The sequence below is a fragment of the Gopherus flavomarginatus genome, chromosome 2, assembly GCF_025201925.1.
Source record: "Gopherus flavomarginatus isolate rGopFla2 chromosome 2, rGopFla2.mat.asm, whole genome shotgun sequence".
Classification (NCBI taxonomy): domain Eukaryota; kingdom Metazoa; phylum Chordata; order Testudines; family Testudinidae; genus Gopherus; species Gopherus flavomarginatus.
In genome coordinates, this window is record NC_066618.1 from 9934530 (window position 1) to 9954471 (window position 19942).

At 46.8% G+C, this 19942-nt stretch overlaps 1 protein-coding gene across 1 annotated transcript in view; it reads right to left on the bottom strand.

Annotated features, from left to right (window-relative positions):
- Positions 1 to 19942, bottom strand: part of VIPR1 (vasoactive intestinal peptide receptor 1) — a 178998-nt gene that overhangs the window by 117736 nt on the left and 41320 nt on the right. The window contains exon 2 of the mRNA XM_050942699.1: positions 2673 to 2769. Within this exon, the coding sequence (XP_050798656.1) occupies positions 2673 to 2769 (97 nt within the window). The remainder of the gene's footprint in view (positions 1 to 2672; positions 2770 to 19942) is intronic.

The window sequence follows — 19942 nt, forward strand, 5'->3', positions numbered from 1 at the left end:
GTTTCAGTAACAGTGTGGCTGTGAGACTTTTCTATTTTTATGTCTGATTTTGCAAGTAAGTAGTTTTTAAGTGAGGTGAAAGCTGGGGTACGCAAGAAAAATCAGACTCCTGCAAGGGGTACACTAGTCTGGAAAGGTTGAGAGCCACTAGGAGATCCAACTTCAAATCACTGCTCTACAGTACAGACTTGAACGAACATCTCCCTATTCCCAGACTATAATCATGGAGCCAAAGGTGCAGGCAGCACTTCCCTAGCAGTTTTGTGAATCTAGCCCTTCGTTTCCTTTACTTTTATTAAAAACATCTGGAATGTTTTGTTTGACCTGACCCAAAATGTTTTTGGATTTCTCAGACCAGCCAGCAAACCAGAAAATCAGTTCCTGGGCCAGCTTTCCTAGCGATCAGGCCTGGCAACATTGCACGTGTATTCACACACACACAGAGCCGCAGCACACTGAACTCATGCAAACACCCGCCTGCTGCCTAGCCAAAGACACTCCAGACTGCACATGCACTGCGACCTCGGAAGCCGCCCCACTTAGCAAAATTAGCTGAAGTCCCTGCAGAAATATAGATTTGTTTCAAGCCAGTAGTTTAATGTGGCACCATGAAACACCAGAAATCATTTAGACACTTGCTAATAACAATGGACATTAATGGGATGCAATGTGGTCCATGTACCATGCTCAGTATGGACCTTACCTAGGTTGTGGCACTGTAATATTAATGAAAATGTAACACTGACAGACCCCAGTTGGCAGGTGGGATTGAACCTGGGACCTCTGAAGCTTAATGCATGAGCTGCTATTGCATGAGTTAAAAGCCACATGGCCCTTAGCTCAGGCTGTAGCAGACTCATTAATCTCTCAGTGGTCTCGGTGCCATTAGAGGGAACAGAACACCACACCCAGGAGGTACGTGGGTTACAAAAACCTGAGCGGGTGTCAGCAGGCTCCAAATCCTTCCCCGAATTCAATGGAGCTACGCCAGGGATGACCTTGGCATTTGTACATGATTATATAAGTAGGAAATCAATGTGCAGAATGCCACATTCTGTCTTTAACCTAACTAAGGGCAATGCCCAGAGAGCGAGACAGAAAGGGGTTTTCAGTAGGCACAGCGGAGTTTTGGTTGGCAGCCTCAGCAGCAAAGCACAGCGAGCCTGGCGCGTTACTGACACTCTGATGAGTTCACAGGCTCTGACAGACACACAACCGGAGGTGGGAAGCTAATTCTATGCCCCAGACACTCCTTTCCACTCCTCATCCCTCTACAATGATCAGATTGTTCACTGCCATTGTGGGCATGTACATCACTGCTCCTTATGCCTCCTTTCATCAAGAGAACAGGTTCTGTGACTTGAGAGAGGCACTCCAGGAGGGCAAGTTAAACACACTCGACCGACTCCTGGTGCTGTAAGGACACTGCTAGAGTACTGGGTGAGGCCAATATACTCAAACTCCACACCACAACGGATTTCACTGTGTGCATAATTTCTAGGCCAGGCCATAGGCGCCGGACTCCGTGGCTGCTCCAGGGCTCTGCACCCACCGGCAGCTCCCTGCCCACCCCAGCTCACCTCCACCTCCGCCTGTTCCCTGAGCATACCGCATGCCCACTTTTCCCCCCTAGCTCCCAGTGCCTGCCACCACGAAACAGCTGATTCACGCAGCAAGCAGAGGGGGGGAACGTGGCGCACTCAGGGAAGAGGCGGGACCGAGGCAGGGATTTGGGGAAGGGGTCCAATAGGGGCAGGAAGAGGGTGGAGCTGGGGTGGGGACTTCGGGGAAGGGGTTGGAATGGGGGCAGGGACAGGGAAGGGGTGGGGTTGGGGCAGGGGGGCTCCAAGCAACCACTGACGCCATGGAAAGTTGGTGCCTATGGGCCAGGCTGATCTACGCTCAGGTCATGTGTGTAGGGCATACAAGAAATTGCACGGCTGCCAGAGGTGACACGTAACTGCAGATGGTGGGCGGGCACAATTGAAAGGCTCTGGGTGGGCATGTGACTGCTCCACTCATAGCCTCTGTCTCCAGCCCTCGACTCCTGTCAGTGGGCGGTCTGCAAATCAGGCCATGGGAAGCACCGGGACTCTAGCAGCAGGGAAGGAGAAGCAGCCCCATGTCGTGAGATGAGGGGGGGGGAAAACTCTGCCCGCCGCCCTGTCGCTTCCTCCCTCCTTGTGCTTCACAGACAGATGATGAGTGCTGCTGCCAGGGGGAGCTGCTGCCTCCTCGCTGCTGGGGGTCCCAGTGGGAAGCAGCCCAAGAAATCTAGGGGGCCATGTGACCCTGCATGCCCCCCAGTGCGTCACCTCTGACGGCTGCACAGGGGTCACTTGGAATAGCAGTTCTGGCATTCTGTGCACCCTGAGGAGCACAGGGGCTGTTCCCTCCAGCACCCGCCAGAGAGGATACCGAAAAAGGGGAGGACTCATACCCCTGCCTCTCCCCTACCCCCTGAGGTGGGGCAGGGGGAGCAAGCTAACGGATGCAGCAAATGGCCAAGACTCAGCCCAGCATAAACGTGGAAGTTGTGGAGTTGAGTTGAACTGAAGAGTTTTGGGTTTTCCAGCTCCCAGAAAGGAGCAGGATATGTAGTAGGAAGGACTCAGTGAGCAGGGCACTGCCCAGCTCTCTGCATGTGGAGTCTGCAAAGATCCATCCCTTACCTGCTGTCTGATTGTCCAGGCTGGAGTCCGCCAGGCATTTCTCACGCTCATGTTCGATCGCCAGCATGATGGTGCACTCAGGAGGTGTGCTTGACACCTACAGAAAGGGCAGAGAGAGAGAGAGATTGACTGTCAGTAAATTATTGGACCATCCATTCTCCATGGCACATTTATAGCTAAAGACACTCCCCTGGGCCAAGTAAAAAAGATAAAACAGATTGAACCAAGTGTCTTTTTATGACTCTTTAGAAGAAATAGCTGAGTAACCTAATGGCGGCCAAAGAAATATGACTTAACTCAGGCAGCTTTGCTCCTGTCTGTCTTAAACAGCCCTAGCTATCTGATTATGCTCCACTACCAGCATTTATGTTTTCTTGTTCACTCTGGGTATGTCTGTATAGCAACTAAACACCCATTGCTGGTCAAGGTCAACTGACTAGGGCTCGCGGGTCTCAGGCTGTGGGGCTGTAAAATTGCTGTGTAGAAGTTCAGGCTTGGGCTGGAGCCCAAGCTCTGGGACCCAGCAATGGGGGAGGGTCCCACAGCCCTGAGCCTGAATGTCTACACAGCAGTTTTTAGGCTACTGGGGCTTGGGCTAGTGGGGCTGAGTCAGCGGACCTTTACCAGCAGTGAGTCTTTTATTGCAGTGTAGACTGGCTTGACACATACAATGGTACCGAGGAGTTTCAGATAGGAGGCTAGAAATTCACACTGAGCCTGTCCCTCCCATGACGTTTCCCCCATATTTACATAGCGTGCTTAGTGAATGACAATTCGCTGCCCCAGCTCCCCAGAATTACAGTTGTGAGCTCAAGCAACTAAAAAAAAATATACAGTATATACACACACACACACACACACAGGAAATTCCTAATATTAAGATTGTTCCAGCAGTTTTTACTTGGCCAGACTACATACTAGGATTTATATTATAGTAGGGAAAATGGACCAGGTAAAGAATCAGAGACCCTTTGTCCTGTATATTTTATAAGATACAGTAATAGCTAAGTATATTGCATGAAGGTTTACATTTAACAAAGGAATAAGGAGTTGGACGAATACACACACACACACACACAGTTGTGTTAACATTACCAGCACCTTATTGATTTAGGTGAAATTCCTAACTTTGTTTATTATTTCTATTGCTGTAGCACCTCCAAGCCTCACTGGGGGATCAGGATCTCATTGTGCAAGGTGCTGTACAAACACATAACAACAGACAGAGAAACATCAAGAGAAAACAACTGAATACAACTCACAAGCTGGGAACAGCCAATGTGACAAGGAGAGGATAAGCCTAGCAGTGTGATGAGCAGCAGTCATCACCCGCCCGCTGCCTAACTATTGCCAAGTGTTTTGTAGGCAAAAGGAGAAAGGTGAGACCTTAAGGTGGGAAGAGTCGTTTAGAAGCTGATCTCACAATCTTAATGAAACAAAGTATTTTTAGAAAGTAAATATTTTTATTTGCAGAAAAATTTGACCTGCAGATTTTTTCTGTCATCTTATGCTGTTTACTGGCTCCACTGGCAAAGTTTGCCAATTAGTTTCCCACATCACTGTTTTCCAGCACAGTTTATAAACTGGGAGAGCTAGTGAATTCTTTGAGCTAACAATTGCTTTCTGTGTATGGTATTGTAAGTGCTGTTCTTTGGGGTAAATTATCACATCACTTCTCAGGTTAACTCCTTTTTTCTCATCATCATTAATCCTCTCATCCTCTCTCACCTAAACTCTTCTCTAATGTCCTCTCTTGTGTAGGGCTTGGGCCTGGTCTACACTATAGAGTTAGGTTGACATAATAATAATAATAATTATTGGAGACATACCAATCTCCTAGAACTGGAAGGGACCTTGAAAGGTCATGGAGTCCAGCCCCCTGCCTTCCCTAACAGGACCAAGTACTGATTTTTGCCCTAGATCCCTAAGTGACCCCCTCAAGGATTGAACTTGCAACTCTGGGTTTAGCAGGCCAATGCTCAAACCACTGAGCTATCCCTGCCCACAGCTTATAGCAACCTATCTCTGTAAGTCTGTAAGTGTCTACACTAAAAAGTAGCTCCCACCTATATAACTCGCCCACTACACTGGCTTAATAACTCCACCTCCGTGAGAGGTGTTGCGCTTATGTTGATGTAGCTATGTTGATGCAGTGTCAGTGTAGACATTGCATTGCTTACATCAACGGTTGCTGCCTTTCAGGAACTGTCCCACAATGCCCCACACTGGCAGTCAAAAAAGCAAAACAGGATGTTGGGAATCATTAAAAAAAAAGATAGAGAATAAGATGGAGAATATCTTATTGCCCTTATTATAAATCCATGGTACATCCATATCTTGAATACTGCATACAGATGTGGTCTCCTCATCTCAAAAAAGATATACTGGCACTAGAAAAGGTTCAGAGAAGGGCAACTAAAATGATTAGGGGTTTGGAATGGGTTCCATCTGAGAAGAGATTAAAGAGGCTAGGACTTTTCAGCTTGGAAAAGAAGAGACTAAGGGGCGATATGATAGAGGTATATAAAATCATGAGTGGTGTGGAGAAAGTGAATAAGGAAAAGTTATTTACTTATTCCCATAATATAAGAAGTAGGGGCCACCAAATGAAATTAATGGGCAGCAGGTTTAAAACAAATAAAAGGAAGTTGTTCTTCACACAGCGCACAGTCAACCTGTGGAACTCCTTGCCTGAGGAGATTGTGAAGGCTAGGACTATACCAGGGTTTAGGAGAACTCAATAAATTCATGGAGATTAAGTCCATTAATGGCTATTAGCCAGGATGGGTAAGGAATGGTGTCCCAAGCCTCTGTTTGTCAGAGGGTGGAGATGGATGGCAGGAGAGAGATTACTTGATCACTACTTGTTAGGTTCACTCCCTCTGGGGTACCTGGCATTGGTAGACAGGATATTGGGATGGATGGACCTTTGATCTGACCCAGTATGGCCATTCTTATGTTCTTATGCCTCAGTTGGGTGTCAACAAGGCTGATGAGCCATTAGTTAAATCGGTGCAAGCACTGCTGATGAGGATACACACGGTTGACACTAGGAGCATAGTGTGGATATGTAAACCTGTTTCAACTACTACAATGACTGTACATCATGAAACTTAGTTTGACTTCATTTTGTAGTATAGATTTGCCCTTTGTCTACACTTAAAAATTAGATGGCTCTAGCTGCACCACTGAGCATAGGTGCTGATTTCTGCTCCCACCGGTGAGTGCTCGACCCTCCTCTGTCCCGGGTCCCACCCTGACTCCACCCCTTCCATGAGGCCCCGCCCCTGCCCTGCCCCACCCCCGTTCCAACCTCTTCCCGAAAGTCCCCGCCCCAACTCCGCCCCCTCCCTGCCCCTATCCCAACTCTTTCCCCAAATTCCCGCCTTGCCTCCTCCCCTGAGTGTGCCACATTCCCACTCCTCTTCCCCCCTTCCTGGAGCGGCCAAGCAGCTGTTTGGTGGCAGCCAGACGGGAAGCACTGGGAGGTAGGTGGAGGGGTGGGGACGCAGCATGCTCAGGGGAGGAGGCAGAGGTGGGACGGGGAGCTTGGCTGCCTTCCCCATGCCAGCTCCGGAGCACTCACCGAGTCGGCGCCTGTGCCACTGGGGGATGTAAGAAATGTTACCACCCGAGTGCCATAGTTTGGTCAAACTAACCCCTGGTGTAGACGCATCTAAGTCAGTGCAAGAGGTCTTCTGTCAACCTAGCAACAACTTCTCGGAGAGCTGGATTAACTATATTGTTGGAAAAACCCCTTCCATTGTCATAGGAAGCCTTTGCGCTACTGGGCTACAGTGGCACAGCTGCAGCCCCCGAGCTACAACACGATAGCAGTTAGGGTGCGGACATACCCATAATCTCATTAAAATTTCTTTGGGGGCAGGGAATGGCCCTTGAGGCGAGATATTAAAATACTGTGCACGTTTACGATGCTACAGAAATGATTTTTTAACAACAGTAACCTATGCTTCCTGCAAGCTAGAGATCACAGTATTTAATTGTCATCTTTTTCCTTTATTGAAAGCTGATCTACATACCTAAATCTGTGGCTTGCATATTTACCTAGCGTGCCATATTTCCCTTTGAATGAATACTTCATTTCCACTTGAAAAAATTAGGTCAATATGTACGTAGGGTTCTGAAGAGCAGACTATTGACAGAATTAGGTAAATATGTAAAAAGGGAAGTTTAAAACATGCTCTCTTCCTTAATCCTTTTCCGAGTGGCCAGCTGTAGCTTCAAAACACTACGCAGAGGAAGCATGACTAGTGGCTAATGCAGAGGTGTGAGAATCAGGTGCTTTTTCCAGCTCTGCCACTGAGTTCCTGTGTGATCTTAAATGAGTCATTTAGGCCCAGATTTTGAAAGATATTTAGACATTGTTGACCTCAGTGTGGCAACACCCAACTGATTTAGGACCCTGAGTCTCATTTCCAAATGGGATTTAGGCACTTAAGAGATAAAATCCCACTAATTTAAGCCCTTGAGTGTTTAACTCCCTTTTAAAAATGAGACTTAGGCACTGTAAATACCTCAATACCTTCAAAAATCTGGACTTTAGGACCCAATCCAACATTCCCTGAGGTCAACATAAAGATCCCATTGTCTTCAGGCCCTTCCCTGTCTTTCACTCAGTCTCCCCTATCTGTAATACTATTGACTTTGTATGTCAGGTTTGGCTGTTAGTAAAACAAAAGACTAGAGCAAGGACCAGATGGCTCAGGGGATGAGTAGATGGATGTTCAGCCTTTCATCTCTAACATCAGCTGAACTCCAGGTTAAGTCAGCCATGAGTGAAAGCTGCTGCCAAGCCAGGGATGCTTGGTGGCAAAATGAACTGGGTTATCTCCAACCATTTCCCAATTGACTGGCGCTCCCAGCTCAAATGCCACTACAACTGACAGCCTTGGCAGGCAGACCAAGCTTTCAGTGGAGTTGGAGGCTGAATAATCTTCTCCCCTAGCTACAGCCCCTCCAGCAGAAGTTTGAAACAGATCAGCGAGATGGTGGGGTGGGACACTGATTGCTTCCAGAAGTGATACTGGCACCTTTCACAAAAAAGAGAGCCCAAGGAGCCAGGTATCTCACCAGGAGAGGAGCTGACTAACTGGGTAGCTGGGTAATCGGCATTCTCCATCACAAAATTGTCAGCCAGCTCCAGTTAGTTTACACAAAGGGTTTACAGAAGATGCTCCCTATGTCAATGGGAGACTGTCTCCCATTGGCATAGGCACTCCACCTTGCCGAGAGACGGTAGCTATGACAACAGCACAAGCCCACCCGACAGGAATAGCACGGTCTTCACTGGGAGTTCAGTCACTATAATGGCGTCGCTCATGGGTGTGGATTGCCCCGCAGGATGCAGTTATACCAGCATAAATTTGTAGTGCAGACCAAGGCTTAGATTTCTTGTTAAAGAATAATCCAGTTTCTTGGATAAATCCAGTGTGAATGGTTATCTACCGGAAACTCACTCCAGGTGTGTTGACCCTGGAGCTGGAAGGTGTAATTTGACTGAGCTATCACCCTAAAAATAGGAGTGTAGCTTCAGCAGCATGAGGGGTGGGAGGGGCAAGCCACCCCGAGTACAATCCCATCTGCAACCTTTGGTAGGTATCCGGTCAGCTAGCCCATCTGGCCACTTGCACTGCAGCAGCTCCCTACTCTTTTTAGCGTATTAGCTCGATCAGAGCTAGTGTGGATGTGTCTGCCTGTAGTGGGGCGGACTGCCCCACCCCCTGGGAGAATGGGCTATGGCAGGCCAGGGAGCCTGCGCAGCCCAGGAGCCAATCAGAAAAGGGCTTATGGGGAGCCAGTCAGGGCCCAGATTGGAGGGAACCAATCAGGGCCAGGCTCACCTATATATAAAGGCTGCCCAGAGTAGGAGCGGGCAGTCTGTCCCAGACCTTCGACAGGGGAAGGTCGGTCTCCAAGGGGGAGACTAGCACCGCGGACAGCGCAGTGCTGGGCAGGCTCAGGGAGGCTAGAAGGCTCTAGCCCATAGTTGCCAGGCTGCAGGCCCTGAAGGGAAGGGCCTAGCGGGTGCAAGGGGCTGTAGCGGAAGCGGCCCAGGGGAACAGACAGAGGAGGGGAAAGAAAGAGGACAGCAAGGCTAACGCCAGAGGGTCCCTGGGCCGGGACCCAGAGTAGAGGGCGGGCCTGGGTCCCCCCCTTCCTCCTTGGAGTACACCCAGCCACTGGCCGTAGGGAGCAGCCATTATAGACTACGCCCGATCCCTGACAAGAGAGATTAGACTTTGGGGTGTGTGGTTGCACATGGTGGCTGGAGTGGAGGACTGCTGATCACCAATCCCCAGAAGGGGGTCCAGATGGACTAAGGGACACTGCCGGAGGGCAGTGGCCTCGAAGAGGATGCCGCCGAGCAGGGAGCAACGCGGGTCCAGCGACAGCAGCGGAGAGCAGAGGGCAGAACAACGGACAGGACGCCACCAGGAGGGGCCACGCCACTGGAATCGAGCTAATTCCTGAAATCACCAGCAGGAGGCACCGCGGGTGGCGAGTCCCAACCCGTTTACACTGCCCAAGCTGGAAACTGTACCTTCCAACTCCAGTGTAGACATAGCCTTAATCTCCTTAGGTGTCCTGTCCCAGCACCTGTGTGTGGTCTGATGTAAAACCTGGGATGGATTCATTGCTAACTGCTTCTCCTGCAGCCACTGCAAAACCTTGGGCAGGAAAACGGCACGGATCTTTCCAAGACATGAATTCCTGTAGCTCAGAATTCAGCTCTCGCTCCACTAGTCAATGTGAAATAATCCCATGATGGCTCTGTGTAATGAGGGTATTCCTTCCCTTTGGGTCCCATCAGCTGTCAGAAGATTACTGTGCAGGCTGCTGCTTGCAGCAAGAAAAACCCACGCGTACATGTGCTTGCAATTAAATACACCCACAGGATCGTCATGGTCTGAGAAACTAGTGAGACATGCAGTGATGTGGCCAGGGGTCAGCTAAAGAGGGGAAGAAAAAGAGGAGCAAATCTGAAAAGACTAAAAATGTCAGCCTACATTTCTTTTTGGCTGCCTATTGCCACAGTCACAGTACACAAATGCAGATTTGCTTGTTTTCTTGGTAACATCTTCTGGGTGATCCTCATCTAGACCATGACAACGGAATCGGAAGACGGTATTCAAAGACAATAAAACAAGAGCGGCAGCATTGTCAGAATAGTTCAAATGTCATGTTTTTAATCGGCATTTCTGTCTGTGGCAGGGGGAGTCTCTTTGGACTCTTTCACATTCGGGGGCAGAGGAACCCACCATTTGAACGGGCACGTTCTCATATTGAGTTCTTCGGCTACCAATCTAGTTAACAGCTGTAACCAAGGAACAACGTGAACACCTGCTGGGAGCCGGGGCCCAAAATAGGAGACAATCCAAAGCCCACGGACATCGGTGAGTTTTGGATCATACTCTTAGAAACCGTGGGCCAGATTCTCCATTGCTATACATCGACATAGTCCAGTGGAGCTATGCTGGTTTACAGCAGAGATGATCCAGCCTTAAGTTTCCCTCTCTGTCCATACTGCTTTATCATTCCTTGTTCATGAACGTACTCAGAAGCTCAGTTTTACTCTATGAACTTCTGAATTATTCTGGGCACAAGCAAAAGTATCAAGAAGGGACCCCAGTGGATGGTCTCCTACCAGGATTTAGACCTTTGTCAAGGATTAATATCAACAATAACCCAGTCCACTCTAATGTCCCCAAAAGTTTTTGGTGTCTTGATAAAAATAGGTACAAATAGAACGATCAAGATGGATCCTAACTTTTGGCTCTTCTGAAGCTCCCTTCATCCAAGGAGTTCAAAGCGCTTTGCACATGTAAGCTAATTAAGCCTCACAACAGCCCTGAGAAGGGGTTACAATTACACACCAGTAATACAGGGATAAACTGAGACCCAGCAGACCAGATTCTGGATGGATCTAACACCCTGAGCGGCCTCCTTGAAATCAACAAAGATACTCTAGATTTACAATACTTTGGGAGAACAACATTTTAGCAGAAAGAACAAGGGCTTTATTCTGCTATTACCTTTACTCACGTGGAGTAAGTACATTACTCTGCAAGTACTTTGTCAATACTACCACTCCAAGAGTAAGGGTAGTGGAGTCTGGCCATCCTTGTCTTGCTCAAAGTAACACAGCAAGAGCCAGGGATGAACCAGGTGTCCCCGTTCCTAGGCGACTGCTCCAACCACGGCATTTTAGGCCCTTCTAAACTATAACCATTGCACAGAACTGATCTCCTCTCCTTTGACACAGAGAATAGACACTTTTCCTGATAATCTATGTGTTGGCTGAGCAGAGGCAGCTTGCCCAAACTGACCCGCAGCTTTGAGGAATGCAACTTCATTTCACCCAGATCATCTCCCATTCAGTTGGGAGGTCAAGGAAACTAGCACAGAGCGTTCTGCAAAGTGGCCAGAGAACCAAAAGAAGGGGATGTGGCTTGATTGTGGAGCCTCATGCATCAGCTGCACACACGCAAATTCTCCTGAGCAACAAGGTGGAGGCAAACGAGAGATTTCTCCAGGATGTGCTAGAGCTGGGAAGTGCTGTCCCCAGGGGCTGCTATAAGGACAAAAAATGAAATGAAAAAGAATGGAGAAATTCCTGAAAAGTTGCTATCAAGCACAGAAGAGACTTATTGCTCTTCATGGTACAATAGGAACATTGGCAAACAAACACCCTTAGCTCCTATTTAGCGTTTTCCATCCATGGATCTCAAAGTGACATGACAAAAGTGCCATTATCCCTATTTTACAGATGGGGGAAACAGGTGTAGAGTAGAGAAGTGACTTGCTCTAGGTCACACAGAGGATCAGCAGCACATCCAGGAAGAAGAGAAGTGAGAAGTCCTGCAGGAAGGGCGGCCAGCACCTCCCTCGGCCCGCGCTGCTTCCCGCAGCCCCTATTGGCCTCGAGCGGCGAACCGCGGCCAGTGGGAGCCGTAATCGGCTGAACCTGCGGACGCGGCAGGTAAACAAACTGGCCCAGCCCACCAGGGGCTCTCTCTGAACAAGCAGCAGCCCTAGTTTGAGAACCACTGGCTTAGAGCACATGACCTCCCCTTCCTGTTGTCTAAGACTCTAACCCTTCTTTAGCAGTTAGGGGGCAGCTAAGAAGCTGTCAGGAGCACCAATGGGGATATGTATCTCACATAATTTTGCTTTGCCCTTTGAGTCTAACCAGAATAGCCTATGAAACAAATGCTGAGCTGGTGAACATGAATTTCCTCAGTTCAGACGCATGGATTCAGGCCCATCTCGATTCTGAGTGGCTGCCTTGCCAGCCCCCTGCAGTGATCGTTCGTGCTAAGGACTAACTAAGGGCTGATCAAAAACCCATGGGAATCTTTCAAAACACAGGGAAGTGAATGGAATCAGGCTCAACATTATTACAACTACTACTTAGCAGCTGGCTAGTGTTTTGCATACATAAAGCACTTTACAGACATTAACGAATTAAGGCCTGTAACCCTCCTATAAAGTAGGTAAATGAATATTATTATTATTCCCATTTTATAGAGAAGGAAACTGAGACCAAAAGGCTGAAGACAGCTTTGTCAGAAGGACCCTCTTGTTTTGGTTGCCCAGTTTGAGACACCTTGGCCCTGATTATCAGAAGTAGTCAGCCCCTGCAGCTTCCATTAGCTTCGACAGGAGTTGTGGGTGCTCCATACTTTCTGAAAATCAGATTGGAAGTGTCTGAGGTCCGGCACCCAAAACCGTAGCTTCTCAACAGATGTGGATACTTGAAAATGTTGCCATTTCCTCAAGGCTATCCAAGACATAAGTAGCAGGAATGAGACTGGCGCCCAATATCCGAAACCTGGTGCTCCAGCAACTATATTATACTGTTTCTCAATAGTATGGTTATGGACAATATTTTAACATTGCTGGTTGTCAACATCATGAACATCTCTTGACAGAGCAAGCCTACGATGAAAGCCAAGGACCTTCCTATAAATTTTCACCTTAAATGACCCGCAAAATGACCTGTGGCTGTTTGTGCCTTTCTTGTTAAAAACAACATTTCCAAATTCAGACATATACCTGGCACAATCCATAAATGAAGTTCATTTGAAATAGCTTCAAATTATTTGAAAAGAATTGATTCAAAAGATGTGATTAACGCCAAAAGAGAGGCCAAGACATACAAAGCTGTAGGCAAGAGATAAGGTACAGTTGATACATTCCTATTCTGAGACCAGAAAGAAATGAATCTTTCTTTCTAGCTGAACAAAACTCACTTAATCTACATGGCTACGTGATTCCATTATTAACTGAAGATTCCTCTTTTGTTTCTTTACAAAGCAGCAAAACTTTTCAGAGAGGCAAGTCAGAGCCTAAATAATCCTCCAGTCTCTTCTTTCAGCGCAGTGCCAAAGATACGGAAATATTCCCCAGCTATCCTATATTTAAAACTGGAATTTATAGAACCACCTAGCATCAGACTTCATGTGAAATGATTCTAATACATTCTGAAGACAGAAACTGGGATCTTTGAGGGACCAGGAATCTGGAACTCCTCCCTCTTCATTGATGTGTATGTGCACGTGCACACATGTTTCAAGCTTCCTATTAGGCAATTAGGTTAGAACAGGCACAGAGAATGTATGTTGCAGACAGGTAATTCAAAGCCTAGGAAACACATGCTGGTTGTTCTCAGAGAGATCCTTGCCAAAGACAGTGGATGTGTAACGCTGACAGACCCTGGTCATCAGCGGGCGGGATTGAACCTGGGACCTTTGCAGCTTAGTGCATGAGCCTCTACTGCATGAACTAAAAGCCAACTGGCTCTTAGGTAAGGCTATAGAGCAGACTCATTTAACTCTCTAAGTGGTCTCCGTGCCACTAGATGGGACAGAACCCCACACCCAGGAGATGTGGGGGTTACACATGCTGGATTTTGGTTGGGGGTGAACAGCCCCGCTAGATGCAGGGATCTGCCCCAGAGGGTATACAGAACTCTTGTAGACTCCGAACACTAACTTTATTTTCACGTGGGACATCTAGATTCAGCTCTTCTCTTCCATCACAAGTTGAACGACGTGACTCAACCCAATTTACAGCATAGCCTCTCAACTAAACTATGCAGAGTGTGTATATCGGAGAAGTTAACCATGAGCAAGGAGAAAGGGGTGGATTTGCCAGCAGGAATTAAAGGACTGAATGAGAATGAAGGCTTTAGAAAGGTTGAATTTACTGGAAGACAGCAGCAAGCTACAACTTGAATCAACCACAACCCAGTGATTTTCTAGTGGGTTGTTGGGAAACAGGGATATAACGGCTTAAATGGATTCATAAAAATATTTTCCATTGCAGCGACACTCTTCCGTGTTGACAGACATTGAGGAATTTAAAGCTAGAGGCTAAGAAGCTTGTTACGCAGACCTAAAAGCCTCAAGACACACAGGATTCCTAACAACATAGTGTATGCTCACCTCGCCTAGACCAGGTAGGCATACAGTTTAAGAAACTGAGAGGAGCACTGGCAATTTGCTAGCAGTCTGAGGGCCACACCTACTTTGAAGCAGCCTCCTGCAACCACTCTCATCTTTATAACAACCTGGGAAGGCTCCAGGTCCCAGGATGCAATGCTCCAGCGATCAGTGCTGCATCATCATTCTAGCTCCCTCTGTTGAAACCAAAGATGGAACAATCAATGGAACAACAGCACTATCCATGGGCCCCACATCTGTGTTAAATATCAGAGCAACCACGCCTGCATTGTAGGTTTGCATGAATGGTTCTTGGCCTAAACACACCAGGTGAAATCCTGGCACCACTGAAGTCAATGAAAATTTTGTCATTGATTTCAAAGGGGCAAATATTTCACCGCTCAACTTCTTGTGTGGCACAATGTCTGTTTCCAGCGGGGTCTCACAGGGATTGGTTGTGGCCCTATGCTATTTAACATTTTTATCAATGCCCTGGTAGAAAACATAAAATCATCACTAATCAAATGTGCAGAGGGGTAAATAACAAGGAGGGCAGGTCACCGATTCAGAACGATGTGGATTGCTCGGAACACTGGGCACAAGCAAACAACGTGTGTTTTAATACGGCTAAATGTAAGTGTATATGTCTAGGAAGAAAGAATCTAGGCCATACATACAGAGTGGGAAGCGGTAAGTCTGAAAAAAGATTTGGGGGCGTCATGGTAGATAATCAGCCATACATGAGCTCCCAGTGTGACATAAGAACCTAAGAATGGCCAAAATGGGTCAGATCAATGGCCCTTCTAACCCAGTATCCTGTCTTCTGACAGTGGGCAGTGCCAGATACTTCAGAGGGAATGAACAGAGCAGGGCAATTGCTGAGTGATCCATCCCCTGTCATACAGTGCCAGATTCAGGCAGTCACACATTCAGGGATACCCAGAGCATGAGGTTGTCTCCCTGACCATCTTGGAAAATGGCCATAGATGGATCTATCCTCCATGAATTTATCTAATTCCTTTTTTAGCCCAATTGTACTTTTGGCCTTCACAACATCCCCTGGCAATGAGTTCTAAAGGTTGATTGTGTATGGTGTGAAGAAATACTTCCCTCTGTTTGTTTTAAACCTGCTGCCTACTAATTTCATGGGGTGTCCCCTGGTTCTTGGGTTATGTGAAGGGGTAATTAACACTTTGTTACTAATATTCTCTCTGTCATTCGTGATTTTATAGACCTCTATCATATCCCTCTGTTGTCTACTTTCCAAGCTGAACAGTCCCAGTCTTTTTAATCTCTCCTCATATGGAAATTGTTCCATACTCCTTAACTCTTTTGTTGCCCTTCTCTGTACTTTTTCTAATTCTAAAATACCTTTTCTCAGATGGGGCAACACAGTATTCAAGATGTGGGAGTACCATGGATTTATAAAGAGCTATTTTGATATTTTTGGTCTTATTTATCCCTTTCCTATTGGTTCCTAATATTCTGTTATCTTTTTTGACTGCCACTGTAGATTGAGCAGATGTTTTCAGAGAACTGTCCACAATGACTCCAAGATCTCTTTCTTGAGTGGTAACAGTTTATTTAGACCCCATCATTTTGTATTATAGTTGGGATTATATTTTCCAGTGCAAATTCCTTTGCACTGATCAACATTGCATTCCATCTGCTATTTTGCTGCCCAGTCACCCAGTTTCGTGAGATCCCTTTACAACTCTTTGCAGTCAGCTTTGGACTGAAGTATCTTGAGTAATTCTGTATTGTCTGCAAATTTTGCCACCTCACTGTTTACTCCTTTTCCCAGATCATTTATGAATATGTTTAACAGTACTTGTCCCAGAACAGACCCCTGGGGACATCATTATTGACCTCTCTCCAGTCTAAAAACTGACCATTTATTCCTATCCTTTGTTTCCTATTTTTAAGCAGTTACTGATCCATGAGAGAACCTTCCCTCTTATCTCATGACCGCTTACTTTGCTTAAGAGCCTTTGGTGAGGAACCTTGTAAGTCCAAGCCTTTTGATACTATGGCCAAAGGAGTTAACATGATCCTGAGATGCATATACTGGGGAATCTCGAGTAGGAGTAGAGAGGTTATTGTACCTCTGTATTTGGCACTGATGTGACCGCTGCTGGAATCCTGCGTCCAGTTCTGGGGTCCACAATTCAAGAAGGATATTGATAAATTGGAGAGATTCAGAGAAGAGCCACAAAAATAATTAAAGGATTAGAAAACCTACCTTACAGTGACATAGTCCAGGAGTTCAATCTATTTAGTTTAACAAAGGGAAGGTTAAGGGATGACTTGATTACAGTCTATAAGTATCTATGTGGTGAAAAAATGTTTAATAATGGGCTCTTTAGGCTAGCAGAGAAAGGTGTAACATGATCCACTGGCTTGAAGTCGAAGCTAGACAAATTCAGCCTGGAAATAAGGCATACATTTTTAACAGTAAAGGCAATTAACCATGGCAACAATTTACCAAGAGTCAGGCAGATTCTCCATCACTGACAATTTTTAAATCAAGATTGGATGTTTTTCTAAAAGATCTGCCTGCTGTAGGAATTACTGTAGGAAAGTTCCCTGTTCTGTGTTATACAGTAGATCAGACTAGATGATCACAATGGTCCCTTCTGGCCTTGGGATCTATGAATTATTGTCTTAGTTCGGCTGCTAGTTATAGGGGCCACCCTGGCATTCATCTGCACACACAAACCTGCCCCCACAGCAGCTTTCCTCTGCATTCAGATGAGCTGGCCGCTCAGGCAGAAAATCCACTGTTTTTATTGTGCTGTGTCTATCCTCTTATTATCCCTTGCCCCCTAAAACACCACTAGGGAAAAGCACACAGAGCTTTGCGCTTTGATCAATCGAATGACAAGTGCATGAGGATGTAACGGACACAATAAATTATATGAAGGCTCAGAGGATTCTACAGTACCGTGACTATTTACAAACCGGCAGGTACTTTCCCAGCACCCGCTACATAAGGGAGAGCTTAGGATCACTTTGCCACACTGGGAAGTCAGTCCCCTTTTGGTCTAGATGAAGCACATCGCTTGCTTCACTTCAGTTCCTAGTGGCATCAGCACTGTAGCTGTCCTCCTTGTTGGGAGCTGATGACACCTTTGGCAGTCTCTGATGGGAGGCCAGTGACTGAACGCACAGTAAATCAGATGCCTGGGGAAAAAAATGGAAGTGCTAAAAATACAAATGGAGGGTAGCGGGAGAGGTTGCATCTTGTGGAGAGGTCTGCTGAGCTTTGCAGACTACACAGATTTCCATAAGATGCTGGTGGCAAGTGATGCTACGTTGGATGGTTTGTGTGCACTGAAGCTCTCGCTCTTCCAAGGATCACACATCCCTACTCTCCGATGTTGCTCTGTCTAAATGTCTGTGCCATGCCCATCCCTGCGACATGCAAGAGCCTTGGACATATTTGCTGCACAGGCTTCTTTTGCAGCATTTTATTATTATTTTTTGAGCCAAGGAACAGGAGAGAAGCATTGGAGAGGGGACATAGACTTTAGTGGGACTAATCTGTGCTTTGGCACATGTGCCTGGCAACTCAGCGAGAAGGGCTCAGAAGCATCCAGAAAAAGGATGTGGTGGTTATTAGACATGCTCAGTAGCCATTTATTAAGCTCTATAGGAAGGTTTCACTGTGGGTAAGGAGTCTTGCCGGTCCCCCAGGCATTCACCATTTGAGAGCTGAGCCGATCAGAACTTTGGGGGAGGGGAGAAAGCATGATAAATACCGGAGGTACAGATAGCCCTTAAATCAAAAGTGGATGTTGTTCTAAAAGATCTGCTCCAGGAATCATTTGGGGGAAGTTTTGTGAGCTGCGTTATACAGGAGGTCAGACTAGATGATCAGAGTGGTCCCTTCTGGCCTTGGAATCCGTTAATCTATGAATTTCAGAGCTCATTGTCTATGCTGGGGCTTGTAGGGCTAGCACTGAGAGAACTGAGTTAGCATCAAATGGAACAGTCCCGGAGCACAAAGGGGACCTGTGCTGGGCCAGCCAGCCAATGACGGCTCTGTCCCGCTGTCAGTACATAACTGAAAAGCATCAATAATCCTCGGCAAAACAACGACAACCAGGTGATGCAACAGGAGCTATCACACAGTGTGAAGACCTACAGGCTGAGCAGCTGGATTTCACCTGCCTGCATGAGATGCCACAGAAGAAAATATAGCGCCCAGATAGAGAATAATGGGAAAGGACCAATGAAAAATGGCCCAGACAGAGTTTTGGAAACTCAAGTTTTAGCAACTTTGAAGATGTCAAAAATTCAGATCAAGAAAAAAGCCAGGCTGGGACAACAAAGGAGATGGCTGCTATAGAAAAACCGTAACAGAGACAGAAAACCACGGTTTCTCAATCACTACAGCAAAGGGGAGGCAAATAGCCCTCCCCACAGATATGGACATGACACTATGTTGGAGCTGGCTCTGGGGCTTTAGCTGTCTTTCCTTACCAGCCATACAGCAACCTGCACCACAAGGAGCTACTACAGAGTTTACTGCCTGTTGTCACTCAACAGCCCAGCCCTAGCCCTTGATAGATATGAACAAGGAGAGTCTCCTGGGGCAGGTTTTCAGGAATGAGGCTCCATTCCAAGCAGGCAGAAACCTCGGTGTGCACTTTTCAAGTGCTAACTACTGCATAGGGGACGATCTTGCTTGATCACCTACACGCAGGAGTGATGGAATCCATCAGGCCAGTAGTGCTGAGACAGGGCCCAGGCAGATGCATCGGTGTGAGTGGAGATCTGGGTGAGGCCTAGTGACACTAAACACCCCTGTCTTCACATGCTCCACACTACTGCAATAATCTTTGTACAAAATATACCGTGTGATGCAACATCTGAAAACAAATCACTCAGTGGTCATTAATATCATGGGGAAAGGAACGCAGCAACATTATATGTAAAGTTATTAATCCCCCCTGTAGGATGTTACTAGCATATGTTCAAGACCAGACAGCCTTGCTGAGGTCAGGGTGTTAAACAGGTCTAGCCTAAACAAAGGAATGTGGGTTGACCTCAAAATACATATAAGCAGTAAACAAGGCCATCAAACTAACACGGGGAGGAAACTGCTAGAAAGTTCAGTACTGGGGGTGTATTGGGGTCACCTGCTAACATTAACCCAGACTGGTAAAGGCAAGAGTGTGTCTGTGATAACCGCTGGCAGGCTGTTGGATTCAAAGTGGTTGAATTGGAACTGCACGGTGTCCATGCTGGCTGCATGCGTGTACACTCAGCAGTGAGCACAAGCAGCAGAAGCATTTTGGGGCACTCGGGATTATAATACAAGCAGTGACACAACCTTTTACTGGTGTGAATTGTATTCCGAAGGGTGGCAGGCCCCTTTAAAAGAGATGAACAGGGAGAATGAAAAGGAATGACAGAAGCACAGAAATGTAGGGCTGGAAGGGACCTCAACAGGTCATCTAGCCCAGCCCTCCATGCTGCAGCAGGTTTAAGCCTAGACCATCCCTGACAGATGTTTGTCTAATTGGGGATGGTGTCGGAATGCTTAATCCTGCCTGGTACTGAAGTTAGGGCTTACCAGCCTGTAACTGCCTCTGGAGTGTTTTTTAAAAATTCGTTTCACATTAAGCATCAGCCAGTCTTCTGGAACAGAAACTGATTTAAATGACAGGTTACTCTTACTATCTGCTCCTGGTGACTTATTAACGTTTAATTGATCAGTTTGTTCCAAAACCTCCTCTACTGACACCTCAATCAGACATTTCCTCAGATTTGACACCTAAAAGGAATAGCTCAGGTGTG